Source organism: Rhinatrema bivittatum, chromosome 2 (assembly GCF_901001135.1).
Source record: "Rhinatrema bivittatum chromosome 2, aRhiBiv1.1, whole genome shotgun sequence".
Classification (NCBI taxonomy): Eukaryota; Metazoa; Chordata; class Amphibia; order Gymnophiona; family Rhinatrematidae; genus Rhinatrema; species Rhinatrema bivittatum.
The window spans coordinates 773,845,848-773,863,871 of NC_042616.1; the positions used below are offsets into that span (position 1 = coordinate 773,845,848).

The 18,024-nt window shown below is 40.3% G+C and overlaps 1 protein-coding gene across 2 annotated transcripts in view; it reads right to left on the reverse strand.

Annotated features, from left to right (window-relative positions):
• The window catches only part of ADCY8 (adenylate cyclase 8), a 546,512-nt gene that overhangs the window by 337,987 nt on the left and 190,501 nt on the right, over window positions 1-18,024 (reverse strand). For both annotated transcript variants that reach the window (XM_029592041.1, XM_029592040.1), the window contains exon 4: window positions 15,339-15,450. In XM_029592041.1, coding sequence (XP_029447901.1) covers window positions 15,339-15,450 — 112 coding nt within the window. The remainder of the gene's footprint in view (window positions 1-15,338; window positions 15,451-18,024) is intronic.

The window sequence follows — 18,024 nt, forward strand, 5'->3', positions numbered from 1 at the left end:
AACATTAAAAAAAAAACCCGAGCCCCTACATTTAGGATAAGTTAGGTCCTAACAAGATCATTTTTCAAACCGCGATGGGCCGCACGCAATAACCAATGCATCGCGATGTTAAAATTTAAACAAGAGAAAGGCTTGGGGGTTTGGGTGGGGTTAGGGCAGGGTTTAAAACATTCAGGGCCCGGTAGCGCTGTAGGAGATAATGTTTTACACATTATCGCTGCCGGAAATAGCCACAGCTTTCCCACTGGTGGTACGAGGACGAAACGTGTCAACGTGCACGCAACCGTGGCGGGCAAAAACGCACGGCGGCGATATGGCCGGCTGCACAGTTTTGCCCCGCCCCTTTTTTTCCTCGGGCGATCATATCGGTATAATTATAGCAAAATGATAAATCTAGGGGTAAGTTTGGAGCCTATTTTCAGCTGAACGTTTCAACTGAAAATTCACATAAATTTATGATCCTAAATTTAGGTTTGCTAGTCATTTGCTTATATTTAGGCTCCTAATTTAGATGTCTAGTTTTGAAAATCAGTGCTAAGCTCCTATATTTCCTACCCTAACTGTTCCTGTAGCCATCCACTTTTTAGGACCCTGAAGCTCTTTGAAAATTGGCTCCCTAGGGTTCTAAATGTAGCTGAAGATAGGCCCCTAACTTAGGGGCCTAATTTAGGTACCTAATTTAGTCATAAAGTTGTTTTTTTTTGTTTGTTTGTTTGTTTTTTAAATCCCTGCATTAGAATTTGTTTTTCAAGGTGACTGATTATTTATGAAAGATTTACAAATGAAATGTAGTTATAGTTAAAAGCTTGAGGACTGGTGCCACTGCTCACAAGTTTCAAACTTGTGCTAAATCACTAGTAGGGGATTACAAAGGAAAAATTTGTATTCAGGTCCTTTTTCTTTAATTTGGTTTTGTGAATTATGCACGTAAAACAATTTTATGTACGTAAAACGTTTACACACATAATACACCGAAATAAAACTCAACAAATGCACATTTCTAGAATTTCATATGTGCTAACATATCTTTAAAGAAAATTTGTCACCTTGCCTTAATGCCTTACGGGAGATGAAAACACATATATCAGAGAAAACAGATTGCCTACACGAAACTTAGAAGGCAATGATTGCCGTACCTGCGGCAGTGAAAATTTTGCAGGCAATGCTTTATCCGTGAAAATGGCTTTGAATATTGCCCCCTCACACACACATAAGGAACACTTAGAATTAAGTAACGCTTGATGCGATTACATTTTCTTCTTTCATGTAATTCTAAACAAATATGTGGTAGCCACTCTGTTAACCAATTCTGCCCCTCATAGCTGATGGTGTGAAGCCAAGGGGAGAAGGTCTGGACTATAGCTAGATTATAACAAAGGGAGAGAAGAATCTTTATGTCCTCATCAGCCCAAATATCTTCTTATAAATCTCATCATTTAGATTGGGGCAGTTGCAAAGAGAACTATTGTTGGAGATATGCATTCGGCCCTTTGTTAATCAGATTGATGGGTACATATTAAAGTAGCATTCAGAGGGCAGAGACTTTAAGGAATGGATAAAGGAATTCAAGCTGCTAGATACTGAGAGAGACTGAAACACTGAAAGGAGAGATGATACCATGTATTGGGGGGGGAGGGGGGACTTGGAAAGCAGAGAAGACAAATATTCTTGCAATCACAAATTCTTAATTAAAGAAATTCAGAAAAGCACCTGCGACCAACATTGAAACCAAGCCTATCTCCATCCCAGATCAAGCTCCTATGGGTCTAGGCACCTCGGAAAAGAACTCATAATTTAGAAAGCTAATGGGTATCTCTTAAATTAGCCAGATGTTAAGATGGCCTTGAAATCAGCTTAGGAACAGTTGATCTTATTAGAGCATAAACAAGATATTTACTTGTGTCTATTGTGAGATATAGGGGAAAAAAAACATTAATGGAGGAAAATCAATCAGCACTGCTTGAGGAAAATAAAATAGGGAAATCAAGCACGTCATTTGTCTATATTACTTGACAGTTTGAAAATGACTCTAATAATCAAGCAGAAAGACAATTCAAGCTCCACTTCAAATTAGGGGAACAATAAATATTCTTGAAAATAACAAAATAAAATACAAATAAGATTAACTAAGACATTTCTTGGAACCAGGGGTGAATCAAGTGAATATTAGTGGGCTCAGCATATATTTGTCGATTTTGGGCAACAAATAATGAATATCTTTTGTTATAAAAATGCAAGTCATAGACTCTGTAACCCTAAAACATGAATATAACCCCCTTTACATGGGTTTTTAGATGATCCCCAGCTCTACATTTAATAGTACTTTATCAGCTTCATTATAGTATATATAAGCCACGTTATCTATTTCCTGATATGTATTCTCTTTCCTGATGTCACCAACACCTGGAGTTGGGCAGAGGAAGTATTTTGAGAATTCTCAGTTCCTCAGTCCAGATACATGGCTGACTTCCAGTCTCAGTGAGGCTGCTTGCCCATTCTATTACAGGGAAGGTGGCATCCTAGGCTAAATGTCAGTTGGTGTTCCTGCACAAGATCTGCAGAGCGGAAATCTGGTTCTTACCTGCTAAGTTTTGTTCCTGGAATACCAGAGCCCCACTTTTGTGGAAAAGACCGCTCTCTTCTGTAGTGTAGATAAGAAGACGTAGCTCTTCAGTTGGGAGCTTTCAGGCTCCCTTGTGGATTGAAGGGCCTTGTTGGCGGGCCACCTTTTCCCCTGCTCATGTTGAGTGAGGGAGTTGTTGCTTCCCTACCAGCAGATGGAGGCAGAAAAGAAAAGCTTTACGGACACTGCACTACTTAGGTTAGCATGCCACCTGCAGTCCCTCAGTATGACCTATACCTAAGACAAGATTAGATTAACCAATAAACAACTCCCTCGCTCAACCTGAACAGAGGAAAAGGAATGAAAAATAGCAGGTAAGAACCAATTTTCTTTTTCTGTTCAGAAAAGTCCAGATGCATGGGATGTACTCAACCTTCCCTAAACTGCGCAGGAACTCGAAAGACCCACTCACAACACACCTTCTCCAAAATGAGCCATTTCAGGTGCCCGAACATCCAGTCGGCAATGCTTTGTGAAAGTGCGTACAGAAGACCAGACTTCTGCTCTGTAGATCTTCTGTGGGAACACAAACTGACATTCAGCCCAGGGCGCTGCCTTCCCCATAGTAGAATGAGCAAGCAACTCCACTGGGATTAGATGTCACTCACATATCTGGACTGAACTATGGTATTCCAGGAATGAAAATTAGCAGGTAAGAACCAATTGTCCTATAATAATATCAGCTCAAACGTATGGACAGAAGGCTAAAAGGACTTGTTCACATGCTAGCCATCACACTTCCTCATCTAAATATGCTGAAAATCACGTATGCAGATCATAAGAAAACAAAAGAGAAAAAGGTTAAATACATGAAAAATAGAAAGCTCTTTTTTATTGTGCAAAAAATCCCCACTTTTATATTTATAAGGACATAACAAATAAGGTTATTATACAAGAGTTGGGGTAGGATCTTGGTATGTTGAAGTTGATGCAATTTTCATACTTTGCTGGAAGACAGCAGCAGAAAACCTGTAGTTTGCTTTATACAGCAAAAGCAGTTTTTCAGGAGACCAAATGTACCTTAAAGAGTCAATCTGGTGAGCCAATGCCCACTAGGGTAGCATTCTTCTGAGCTAGCAGATGAATGTAGAAACCCACTCAACATCCAGTGGGGAAGGAATACCCATTATTACCTATAAACACACAATAAGAAAGTCATAATATCATTTATAATATTCACTTAGCATAAGGACTAATTTTCTTCTACACCTACCCAGCCGAACTCTAGCCTGATGAACAAGACCATGCATGGTCTCATACAAGGACCTCTGTCTTAATTCTGGGCATCAGAGCAGAACTAAGAAAATTTGGACATCTGGTGGAATGTGCGGTGTGAGGGAGAGGTTTGCTTTATATGCATGTTTATCTTAGCTTGTATGACTGAAACATAATTGTACATGAAACTGAATAGTGCTACAGTATATTGAGTCAGCTTGAATATGTCCTACCTGTTAATGAGGCATAGCACTATGCCAACATATCTGTGAGTTTTATTTTCCCTATAGATAGGTGAATTGGAGAGTGTCTTGAATCTACGACCATTAACATGATGGCATTGGGCCAGCCAATTCCTCCCATGTGCCTTCCGTCTTATTCCTTCCAGCTCCTTCTCTTTGTCCCTCTTCCTCCCACCATTGGTGGTGTCATCCTTTTAGTCATCTGGGGTTCCTGGTGGAGGAGAGATGGAGAGAAAAATGGGAGATGACCAAGGAATGATAGAGGAAGTTTATTCTCCTTCCAGGGATCCTTGTGCAATGGTTTGAACCAAATGGCAGCCAGGTCTCTATGGGTCCTCAGGAGGTGGGTGAGCAAACTACCTCTTTAAATGCATAGATGGCCTCTTCACACAACTCCAGCTCCCAACATTGTGGTCCAAGTGGTGCCACACACTGAAGAAGCATGAACTCAGCAGGTGGAGTGGCTTAGCAGGTTAGGGACAGTGGAGATGGTGGTGTGGAGGGCTTGAAGGATGAAATGTGAACTCCAGGGGAGTTGCAGAGAATGACTGAGAAGGTTGTCATCAGTGAAGGGCTATCTGGGGAGGGGGGGGGAGAGACAATAATGGGGTTGGTCTTGAATGGGTCTGGAGATATCAGGAGGTGGAAGAGGTCATTTGAACTAAGAGGAAGGACTTTGGTAAATACACTTCCTGCCAGTCAGCATAAAAGTAAAGAGACAGAACAGCACAGCTCAACTGTCCACAAGGGAGCCTGAAAGCTCCCAACTGAAGAGCTATGTTTTCTTATCTACACATAGAAGAGAGCAGTCTTTTCCACAAACATGGGGTTCTGGTATTCCAGGAACAAAAATTAGCAGGTAAGAACCAGATTTCCGCTCTGCAGATCTTCTGCAGGAACACCAACTGACATTCAGCCCAGGATATCGCCTTCCCCATAATAGCATGGGCAAGCAACCCCACTGAGAAACATGGGTGGGCAGCGAGAGGGCATTTCTCCAGGGGATGAGATAGGTACAGGGGTGAACCACCTTAGGCAGGGACATCTTAGGAGGAACAGGACCTCAGCTTAGGGGTCCAGGCCTGGAAGAGCTAGGATCAGAGGCAGGAGTGACTCAGAGCCCAGGCTCTGACTCCAGTATGACTTGATAGTATACTGGCCTGGCAGGAGCAATACACAGGAAGGTGGCAGTAGTTTTACCCAAGGGTTTGGATGTGAACTTTGGGGGGAAGGGGGGAGAATGAAAGTTCTGGTTAAAGAAAAGTTAGCAGGTAAATTGAGTAGGGAGAGATAGTAGGTTCCTTTCCTTGCCCTCCATTTGAGAAAATGCTTACCTCCCCACTGGCAGTTTGCCTAAGAAGGGGCAAGGCAAATTTAGCCTCATGCTCAACTGTCCATTCCAATAGCTTCATCGGTGAATGATTTTGTTCCGAAGGAATTCTGCTCTGTGTTGCATGCATTTTTTGTCTCCGTGGTGACTAGCAGAAGAGGAAGGCAAAGGGGCTCTCATAGCCAAGGCTGATATTGAATCAGCTTTTGTCTGTTGCAATTCACTCCAACTGTTTTTCTCCGCTAAGCTTTTCTTTCGAGGGGTAATATTACATGCATAGTTTGTACATGCATAGTTGTACACACATTTTAAGAAGTTCAATTATTTTGTGCATTGAGTGGGGATCCAGAGAGTCGATAGAAAACATAGTGTATTATCTTGATGACTTTCTTTCTGTGTGACGTGTTCATACAAAATTATGTCAGGAGTTTCTGGGGCTTTCATTTTAGTGGCAAAGGAGTTTGGGATTCCAATAGCTCATGGAAAGATGGAGGGCCCTATTATATGACTAACTTTTTTAGGTATTAAACTAGACTCAGAGAGCATGGTAGCAAATTAGCAGTGGATAAGGGGATGTGCTCAGAAGTTAACATTGAAACTTGTGTGGTCCTTGATTAGGTCACTAACTTTGCCTGCTAAGTGATCCCAATAGGGCTTGAAGAGGGTTTGGCAGCTGCTATAGCAGGCATCCATAGAATTCATAATTAAATCTGCCTAACAAATTGGATTATGGAAGACCATGGGATCTGGAATCCCATTTTACAATGCTGCATCAGTCATGTTATCTGATTTGATAACCAGTAGAGTTGCAGAGTTATTTTCAGAAGTGACTGGGTCAGTAAGGTTTGGAGAGGACTTAGGAGTGACGCATAATACAATATTCTTGGAATTCTTCCCACTAGTGGTGGCATTGTTGATTCGGGGTTAAATCAAAGCTCAAAGACCAAAAAGTGCTATTCTGGTTTGACAATCTGCATTTCTTGTAGATGTCCAGACCTCAGACTCTGAGGTCTTCCATTGGAGACAAGTAATATCTGGGACTGTTTATTCACCTAGAGGGAAGCTGAAATCCAGATGCATATGGACTAGGAATCGAAGGCTAACCCTTGAACCACCTCAGTAGAAATGAGGGTCATGAAAGTGATACATAGAATGCATAACATGTAAGCATTGCGAGAAATGACAAAGAGATTTCTCTCAATAAGCAAGAGATGGTAGGCATTCGCCCAACGACGTACAATCAACAGTACAGTCATGTATTCTAGACGAGAGAAAGATTATAATCAACGTTACTGAAATTCCGTCAGTGCACTTGGCGCGGCTAGATATCAACAGAAGACGCGCCTTTTCAGTAGCAGGACCCACACTCTGGAATTCTATCCCAGAACATTTAAGAAAGTTATCTTCCAGCAAGGAATTTAAATGTAGCTTAAAAACGTACCTATTTTCTATGGCATTCAGTTCTTCTCCTACCACCCAATAGGTTACTTATGGGCACGTTACCTTCTAATCTTACCTCCCCCCCCTTAAGCATCCCCCCCAATCTAGTAATCCCACCTTTTCCTAAAGCCTTTTTTATATATGTTTTAAATTAGTTTTTATGTGAATTTTTATTATGTATGTATACTATATAAACCGTTTTGATGAACTAATTGTTTGAAAAGCAGTATATAAACTTTTTAAAATAAATAAATAAATGCACACTAGAATCATTATGGGTGGAAATTGCATGTGTGATGGGGAAGAGTTGTAATAGAGGGTATACTAATGTCCATCTGGCCAAAATTAACAGACGGATGATGAAATGCTAATAGAGATTAGGGAACCTAACAAAAATTGGGCAGCACAGTAGTAATGGGAGATTTAAACTACTCCAATATTGACTGGATAAATGTCACATCAGGACATGAGTCCTGATGAAAGTAATGTTTCTAGATAAAATAAATGACTGCTAGATGGAGCAGTTGGTCCAGGAATTGATGAGTGGAGGAGCCATTTTAGACCTAATTCTTAATGGAATACAGGATTTGGTGTGAGAGGTAATGGTGGTGGGGATGCTCGATACAGTGATCATAGTGCAATCAAGTTTGACTTAATGTCTAGAAGGAAACTAAGTAAATCTACAGCACTAACATTAAACTTTCAAAAGGGAGATTTTGATAAAATTAGGGCCTAGGGCCCGAGGATGGTATATAAGAACATATGAAATTGCCATGCTGAGTCAGACCAAGGGTCCATCAAGCCCAGCATCCTGTTTCCAACAGAGGCCAAACCAGGCCACAAGAACCTGGCAAGTACCCAAACACTAAGAAGATCCCATGCTACTGATGCAATTAATAGCAGTGGCTATTCCCTAAGTAAACTTGATTAATAGCCATTAATGGACTTCTCCTTCAAGAACTTATCCAAACCTTTTTTGAACCCAGCTACACTAACTGCACTAACCACATCCTCTAGCAACAAATTCCAGAGCTTAATTGTGCGTTGAGTGAAAAAAATCTACATAAACATTATGGGCCTGATTTTGAAAAGTATTTATATGTATAAAACTGGGTTTTACTCGAGTAAATGCACTTTACTTGAATAAGTGAGCTTCTGAAAATTGCTACAATATATGCCATTGAATTGTCTATAAGATTTGCTCACATAAGGACATGTTACACACCTAAATGTCTTTTGAAAATTGCTACAATGGAGATTACATTTACATGTGTAAACCATTTTGAAAATACACCTGTAAGGGGGTAATTTTCAAAAGGATTTACATGTATAAATATAACTACTATTGTAGCAATTTTCAAAAGCCATTTACCCGCATAAAGTGCACTTATGCGGGTAAATCCTATGGATAACTCAAAAATATATACTGTAACAATTTTCAAAAACCCACTTACATGGATAAAATGCATTTATAAGTGTAGAATCTAATTTTAAGTGTGTAACTGTTTTTAAAATCAGGCCCATTAATTTACACCAGGAGTGGTCACTGTTTAAACATACTATCCTGGAAGCCAAGTCCAGATGTATTCCACTCATTAAAAAAAAAATGGAGGGAAGGCCAAATGACTGCCAGCATGGTTAAAAAGTAAGTTTAAAGAGGATATTTTAGCCAAAAGAACTACTTTCAAAAATTGGAAAAAGATCCATCTGAGGAAAATAGGAAAAAGCAAATTAGATTTAAAACATTGATAAGAGAATTTGAAAAGAAGCTCACCTAAGAGGCAAAAACTTGTAATAAAAACTATATTGGAAACAGGAAGTCTGTGAGTGAGTCAGTTGGACAGTTAGAAGATTGATGGGTCAAAGGGGCACTTAAGTAAGATAAGGCCATCGCAGAAAGCTTGAATGTATTCTTTGCTTTGTTGCGTTCTGAAGAAAATGTTGGAAAGATATCTGAGCCGGAAACTGTATTCAATGGTGATAATTCAGAAGAACTGATACAAACCATGGTGAAGTTGGAAGATGTAATAAGGCAGATTCATAAACTAAAGAGTAGCAAATTGCCCGAATAAGATGGTATTCACCCCAGAGTTCTGAATGAACTCAAAAATGAAACTGCAGATTTCTTACTGGTAATTTTATTATTTTGTAACCTTTCACTGGGATAGTCCATCGTGCCTGAAGATTGACAAAAATGTGCGTCTTTACGATCGTTTAGATCTGTATTGACATTTTACTCTGTTAACCGTCTTGATTTCTTTTTGAGGAAAGTCGGTATACAAAAATTTGTAAATAAATAAATAAATAAATAAATAACATTTAAAAAATGCTCCAGAGGTGATCCAGGAAACTATAGATCGGTGAGTCTAACTTCAGTGCTGGGAAAAATCATGGACACTATTCTAAAGAATAAAATCACAGAACATATAGAAAGATATGGTTTAATGGGACACAACCAGTATGGATTTACACAAGTAAACATTGGAGTGCCTCAGGGAACTGTATTGAAACTGGTGCGTTTTAATATATTTATAATTGATCAGGAAAGGGGAACGATGAGTGAGGTGATCGGATTTGCAGACAACATAAAAGTATTCCAAGTTGTTAAATCACAAGCAGATTGTGAAAAATTACAGGAGGATCTTGCGAGACTGGAAGACTGAGCATTTGAATGGCAGATGAAATTTAATTTGGACAAGTGCAAAGTGATGCACATAGGGAAAAATAACCCACACAATAGTTACAAAGAATTAAGCTCCATATTTTGAGTTATCACCCAGGAAAAGAACCTGGGCATCACAGTAGAAATACTTTAAAATCCTTGCTTCAGTGTGCAGTGGTGGGCAATAAAGCAAACAGAATATTAGCAATTTTTAGGGAAGGAATGGAGAATAAAACAGAGAATACCATAATACCTCCGTGGTGAGGCCGCACCTGCAGTTCTGGTCGCTGCATCTCAAAAAAGATATAGTTGCATTGGAAAAGGTACAGAGAAGGTGACCAAAATGGGGATGGAATGGCTCCCCTATGAGGAAAGGTTAAAAGGTTAGGGCTGTACAGCTTGGAGAAGAGAAGGCTGACAGGGCTAATGATAGAGGTCTATAAAATCATGTGTGAACTAGAATGGGTAAATCTAAATTGTTTACTCTTTCAAAAAACACACAGATATGGGGACACTTCATGAAGTTAGTAAGTAGCACATTCAAAACAAATCAGAGAATCAGAGATAATTCTTTTTCACTCAACTCACAATTAAGCTGTGAAATTCATTGCTGGAGGATGTGGATAAGGCAATTAGGGTCTCATTTTCTAAAGTATCGCAGGCCTGCGATACTTTAGGGAATGAGGGGCGAGGGGCTGAAACGGGGGGGCGGGCCTGCGCTAGCCGGCAGCGATCGCACTGTCGTGGTGCAATTGCTGCCGGTTTCGCACCCAATAGCGCCACCATAGAAAGTGTAGCTATTGGGCGCGAACTCGGACGCGAAAAGGGCCTTACCTTTTCGTCGTCCGCGGCATCTTTGCGGAGTCGGCCCCGGTGATGCCCCGACTCCTCCTGGGGCCGACTCCGCCCCCATTTTGGTATCGCACGAGATAAGGGACTTTTCGCATGTGAAACATCTCTTATCGCGTGAGATCCGGATGGAAAATGAGGCCCTTAGTGTACCTGAAGGAATAGTTCATAATTATCCAAAGAATAGCCACTACTCATCACTGTGTGATAGCAGCATGGGATCTATTTATTCTTTGGGATCTTGCCAAGTACTTGTGACCTGGTTTGGCTATTGTTGAAAACAGGATATTGGGTTTGATGGACCCTCGGTCTGAAGCAGTATGGCAAATTCTTATTTTCTTAAAAGATGTTTGTACTGAAGTTTGTAACACAGAGGCAGCTATTGCTCTACAGGTGTATGCATCATAAAGACAAAGCATGAGAAATGTGACGTCCTGCCATTCACACAGATGCAAACCCTCAAGCCTGTAAAACATACTTCCCATATTTGTGTAGACACACCCACAACTGACTCTCCAGCCCATGGTATCCCTTTGGGCTCTCTTCCAAGTGATGAGGCACCCTCTCATCAACCTATTCCTTCTGTAGAGGTTGGGAGGGAAAATGCCCTAAGTACCATTGCAGAAGAGAAAATGCTTCATCTTCCTGTAAAACAGAAAAGAGAAAGCTTATATTACATTATAGACAAACGAAAGTTATGTATACTTACCTAATATATCCCCAGTACAATTATGCTAAAACAGTGCAAACCATTTGGATATTTAAGACACACCTACTGTACATGCAATAGCCATGTGCAATATTGCCAATGGCAAATATACAATTACTTACCTGAACAGAGAGGATGAACCATCTCTTGGATGTCCCAGTATTCATCTTAGAGGATCAGTTGAAAAAAATCTAGGCATCTTGTTGGTCAGTCAAGGACAAATGCTGACTTTCCTTTTGCCAGGTAAGGATTACAGTCACATGATGAGAGCCTTTTCTAAGTTCTAGCATAACTATTCTATTTATAGGGATCTTGACAACATATAGTCCCTTGGTCCTATGCAGGGTGATTGACACCTCTTCAGCTCCCTCCATCTCATGAAGCAGGGAGCTGACTGGATACTGGAGAAGTTCTGGTGAATAATTTGACTTGCTACAGCCTTCCCTGAAATTTGGAGGAATCAATTCCACAGAATTTGAAACTAACATAATCACTATCATAATTTGAAAATACAAATGTGCTGTGCCCATCACATGCTGGAGACAGACGCTGTGCCCATATTTCCTGGGACCTGTCATGATGCTCATATATTAAGACAGAGTCACCTCTATGTTCCGGATTTTTGGGATTAATTTCTCCCCAAGCTGGGTAAATGTGGAAGTCATTAGAAGCAAAGTTGATGCCAATAGAATTAGTTCATGCCGTCTGACCATTTAGTTGATTCTTTCATGTAGCTTTCTGAGGCAGTGGCAAAGTGAGTCCTATAAGAGATACTTTAGAGGGATAGCCGTGTTAGTCTGGTGTAGCAAAAAAAAAAAATGACAGGAGTCGGGTGGCACCTTAAAGACTATTATTTCCTTTTTGTTATTCTTTTGTAGGTAATAAACACTGTTAATTGTATTTCAAAACCCATAAGGTTGCTCAGAGTGGTACAATAGTGCCCATCAGTGTCCTGAAGCTTTCTGCCTACAGCATTAGCAAAAGCATGGCCAGTGTGTATGGTTTTTTTGCATGCTCCGCAAAATGTATGTTGAGTTCAACGAGGCTAATATTCAGCACACTTGTCCAGCTAAGTTTGGACTTAGCTGGACAAATGGCAGGATTTAAAGATCCTTGCTGGCTGACCGCCTCTGATTTATCTGGCTAAATAGCTAGCCAGATAAAACTAAAACTTGGAGGCATTCTGGAGAAATTTTGGGGTGGAATGAAGTTGGCCAGAACAGTTATCTGGCTAACTTATCCAGTTATCTCTGGTCATGACATAGAGCAGTCTTAAAGTTAGGGTAAAATCAGCTGACACATCACTGAATCCTAACACATTTTGCCAGATATGTTTATCACTGGCCGAAAACGGAGCTCTATTTGCTTTGATCAGATAAACTGACTATTGAAGAGGTAAGAGTAAGAGGAGGTAGCATCAGAGGCATCTCTCAGACACCTTTCAAACTTCACCTAAGTTCCAGTAGTTAGGTGGAAATTGTTTTGAATGGAAATGAGACTAATGGTATATGAGATGCTTACTGGCCATTGCACTTTGGCCCAGTTAGTGCAGAGGGATCTCAGGATGTAGGGCATAACCATTAAGGGACTGCATTACATTTAGCATGACCATTTTAACATGTGCACGCTCTGCATATAGCGTGCTTCTCCTAGGTGTTGGGAGTGTTGAAACATAAAAGTTTAGGACAGATGAGCTTCCCTTTACCCAAGTCCCTACCTTTTCAGTACAAAGATACCCCTATCATTGAAAAGGTAGCGTGGATATTCTTCATTGCAGGAGAGAAATGGCATATATTCTTTGAGAAAGATTTGTTCCTCTTTGATGTGCAGAGCAGTGGGTCATGAAATGAGTAAAAGAAAAAAAAAGTAGAAACGAAATAACACATTTAGGAGCAGATATTCAAAAACAGATGAGCGCCTAAATATAGGCCTCTAAATTAGGTGCCTAAGTTTTCAGCTGAAAATTCACATACATTTAGGGAGCTAACGGTTAGGCACCTAAATTTAGGTATGCCTTTTATCTGCCTAGAGCAGTGGTTCTCAACCCTGTCCTGGGGACCCCCCCAGCCAGTCGGGTTTTCAGGATACCCACAATGAATATGCGTGAGAGAAAATTTGCATGTTATGGAGGCAGTGCACCACTGGCCTAGAGTTATGCTCCTAAATTAGGTGCCTAATTCTGAAAATCAGTGTTTCCCCACCCTAATTGTGCCCCTGTAGTCACCCACTTTTTAGAGTCCTCCTAATAAAACTAGGAGTCTAAATTTAGGGACTCAGCCCTAGTAAATTGTCAAAAGGGCTAATTAGGAACCTAAACTCTTTGAAAATTGGGCCCTTTCCATTTTTGCATTTTTAAAAGCATGTAAGCCTGCCAAGATTAGCATTCTGTTTAAGTTTCTTACACCCAGTACTACATTTTCATAAAGGTGGAATCATGTTTCTCCATGAATATTTTTCATTTCTCAATATTGTTTTCTATGGTGTGATAAGTGTTTCATAGGCTATTTAAATGAGACAGAGTGTTGACTGACAATGAGAATGTTTAGTTTCTTGCTACTTGCTCAAGCTGACATCACAGAATGAGCATGCTCAGTATGGTTCCTCTGCCCGATTCCAGATGTTGATGATGTTAAGACAATGTCTTTGCATATCAAAAAGGGATCCTGAAGGCCATGCACAGTGTAAAATAATATTCTTCACATCTGGGAGCAGGGGTCAGTCTACAAATCTATATGAAGTCATCAGAGCCTTTTTTAACACAGGATACAATTACTTTTATTAACTTAAATTAATGGATATCTTTCTACCACAATTTTTTCTATTAAATAAGATGAACCATCCCCTAAGTGCAAAATTTGATATATACCTGTAGGGCTATCCATGAAATTATAATCTTCCTATAAATTCTCATTACTTTGGTGAGCATTTTGGGAATACAAAACTAAATGCTATACAAGCTGCTTCAGAAAAAACTTCTATACAAAGTAGTGTATTTACTAAGCTGTATTAGGCATTTACTGCATGGAAAATAGGCTAATGCAGTGATAAAGCACAGTATTTGAAATACCACTAATCAGCTCATTTTTAGCCTAAAACATTAATAACAAATAAAGGAGCTTGCCTCAAAAATTCAAGCCATGTTATTTCATTCAAATGGCAAAGGCAGGATTGTGGTTGACTGATGCCATTGTGAAAACTGGCAGTTCTGGGTCCAGATACCTAAGGAGCCCTCCAAGCCCCCATTGGACCACCAGGGATGTAAAGCTCGGGGAGGTCAGGAGGTGGGAAGAATTTTTTGAAAAAGGAGAAGATTTGGAGAATGGAGCACAGCCTGTATCCCGAGGACTCCAAAGTAATAAAAAATGTTTTTTTTTTACCTTGGCCGCCTCCAGGGCTGATCGGTGGGGGTGGGGGAGGGGGAGGGGTTGAGAAGGCAGGTCTCCTTAGATCCTCAGGGTTTTGGCACACTTTGGGGATTGGTATTCATCCCAGCCGGGCCCTTTAAGATCATGGTGCCCCTACAGCTCAGGGCCAACATTGCTCTGCTTAGAGTTGTGTATCATTTTGTTTTTTCAGTTCGTGGTTCGGTTAAGGTCCCCCATGGGAAATTTAGTTTTTCTGCGATTCGGCATTTTTCTTTTCATGGTTCCTGAATTTCGTGGTAGTGCGCACTAAAGGGAGTTAGTGCGCCGCTCTGACTCCTTTTTGTGTGCACTAACCATTGTTAGTGCGCACCTACATTTTAAAGTTAGTGTGCACTAACACGAAATATTAATTTTTCTGAAATTTCATAAAAATTCCTTTTATTTTCGAGCACTCCCGAACCATGACAAATTAGACAATTTGAAATGTCATTGAAATTGTCTAATTCATTTAAAACGAATGCACATCTCTAATCATTAGCTCAATGACCAGGTCACTAATCTCAATTTTTCCACACAAGAAAAAATATTTAAGCAAGTCATTTAGTGATCTGGCCCCATTAGGTATATTTAGCAATTTATAGTACAAAATAAATATTATAAAAGCAAGTTACAGCCTGAAAAATCCAACTATGACTATCAGATCAGCGAGGATTACTATATTACCTGCGATGACCAGTTCCTGAAGCAACAAATTATGGATCAATTTTATCACATTAAAGCAAAGGATCATTTTTGAAGCATTTTATTTTATTTTTTTTTAAAGAAACCATGCTCCTCTCCTCACACATTTACAACCCCCACACTCCTTCTGAAGACTGAAAATGAGTATTAAATTCAACTCACGTGTGCTAGTCGATCAAATCTTGCAAAGAGTTCATTCAGCATTCGGACCAGTTCTTGTGCTGATAGGGTAGTGGAAAGGTTGGTGAACCCTTTAACGTCTGCAAAAAGAATGCTAAATAAAATATGGAAATAGCATATTAATATTTTATTCCATTTCAGCAGGTTAATCAGCTCAATAAATATAGTTATTGATTTTCTAAATAATTAACCAGGACCAAAATATCAACATTTGAAGACAGTACAGAATGCACCCATTTAGAAGGAGTACAGTATTGTATTTACAATGCCTGCTCTGGAACCGATTCACACAGACATTTCCATTTAAGATGCACTTAAAAGTTTCTTTTTAAATGTTTCTGTTAAAAAAAAACAAACTAAATATGACTAAATAAAAATCTAAAGCAAATCCTTTAAAATAGATTCATTTTGAAGTGACAGTACCCAGAGCAGTGGGCATTCTCATGATAATCAGATGTCACAAAATGATATACCGAATGCAATTATCTGATAATGCCAGCAGATACAGATACTAGAGCTATTTGAAAACTGAATTTAAAATTATATTTAAAATTAGTAAGAATGATTTAATGTTTTTAAGCTGTTTGCCATATATATATACATATATAGAGAAAGATATTTATATATATATATATATATAAACAGAGAAAGACAGACAGAGGTAAATAGATATAGATATATAGTGAGAAAGCACAACAATGCATTTGGTTATTGCTTAGTATTGGCTGTGAAAACTGAACCCAGGAGTGAATTTTCACAGGAGTTACCCATGTAAAAGAACCACATATCGTAGCAATTTTCAAAAGGCCATTTACATGTAAAAAGTCCATTTACGTGCGCAAAAACTTTGGATTGCATTTTCAAAAGAAGCACGCATGTAAAATTTGCAATTTTCAAATGCCCAGTTATGTGCGCAAAGTCCACTTGCGTGCATAAAACCTTTTGAAAATGACCTCTGTGGTGTGAGATTGATGTTAAAAGGTCGATCTGGCTAAACTTCGCAGTTAGGAAATATCCAAGATGTGAATATTTCCCCCTTCTCAACAAAGGTTTGGCCAGACAACTTGTTGTCGGCACAAAATATGCTCAGATAAAAAGAAGCAGAACTGGGGGTGTTCCCGGGGAGCAGTTTCACTTTAGCAGATATTCAGCAGCTGCCTGGACAAAATAATCTTAGGCTGGTAGGGGAAAACACGTGTCCTAAAGTTATCCAGATACCCTTCTCCAGATATATTCAGTGGATCGCTGGGTGAGTTCTGCTTAATATCGACCGAAATTTATCCAAGTAACTGTATTCCATTAACCTTCCCGCTCATCTGCTCACACTATATGGACCTCAGTGCCTCCATCTTTGAGGTTAAAGTATCAATGGGTCTGGTCTGATGATTCAGTGACAACACTGCCACCAGGGAGACTTTGGTAGGATTCCCAAGCATCTTCTTTGGCTCCTCAGGTCAGTAGGAACTGGTGTTTTTGCACAGGCCGTGTTCACAATACCAGAAGCGAAGGGAAGACTTGACCAGTGAAAATGAGGCCAACCAGAGACTGAATCCATGCAATGCACTCTGGGACCTTCAGATCTGCTAGGAACTACTGTTACATTTATGTAAGAAAGATCACAACTCTGCCCCTTCACTAGAGGATTTTTTTTTATGTTAACTTTAATGGCCACAGTGGTCTCAACAGACCTGGCGTGCCGATAAGTTAGTCATTGTGGTTTCAACAGACACTGCCTTTGTTTGTGTAGGTCAGTGCAGGTTTTTTAAGGAGGTGAGCCACTTCCCACTGGGAGTGGTTTTGAATTTGAATAAAAGTCCTGCATCCATGTGAATCGGGGGGGGGGGGGGGTGCAAATTCAGTCTTAGCCACCCAAGGGCTGAAGGTGTCAGGAGTGCCTCCCCTTAACAAGATGTGATGACTTAGGTGTGTGTGTGTAGTGATCTCTGTGCAAAAAGGCAGCAACAGCTTGAAGATGGGGTGAAAGATGTTTACACTAAGCAGGACTACAAATCCCAGGATTTCAGTCACCTAGTTTGAAAGAGAGAGATGGTGCAACAAAAAAAAGGGGCTGAGTCAGAGGGAGGCTCCCTCGGCTCACCGATAGGCTGTTAGCTCCCATAAAATGAACCAGAGGCGAACAGCACAGGGTTGGAGGTGGTGAAGACAAAGGGCACCTGGCAAACACTGGCGTGCAGTCAGGGTTTCCAACTTTTCCATGGAGCAGGACCGTACACTTGGCGGATTTCTCCTAGGCAGATTCCTCCTGCCTGTCTTTGGGGCTCAATTCGACTCTCCTCTTCCTTTGCGACTCCCAAGACGACAGCGTGAAGTAGCCACAAGTGCCGCACAGCTGTGGGAGAGGCAAAGGAGGAAGAGGAGAGTCAACCAAGCCCCGAAAACAGGCAGGCGACCGGAGCGCTGCCAGGCTGCCGCCACTGATCGGACCCTAACCATGCCTGACCAGGTTTCACAGTGTCCTTTGTAACCGGACACTGTACAACAGGCTGCAAAATGCAATGCAAGTCAATAACATTTAGCCCACATTACAACAATTTTTTTGCATTATCAGTAATGCTTAAGCAGGCATCACTGAAAAAAAACCACATTAACATGAATTTAATGCACAGTAAGCACCAAATTTAATGTTTAAAAAGAATTTACACATCTT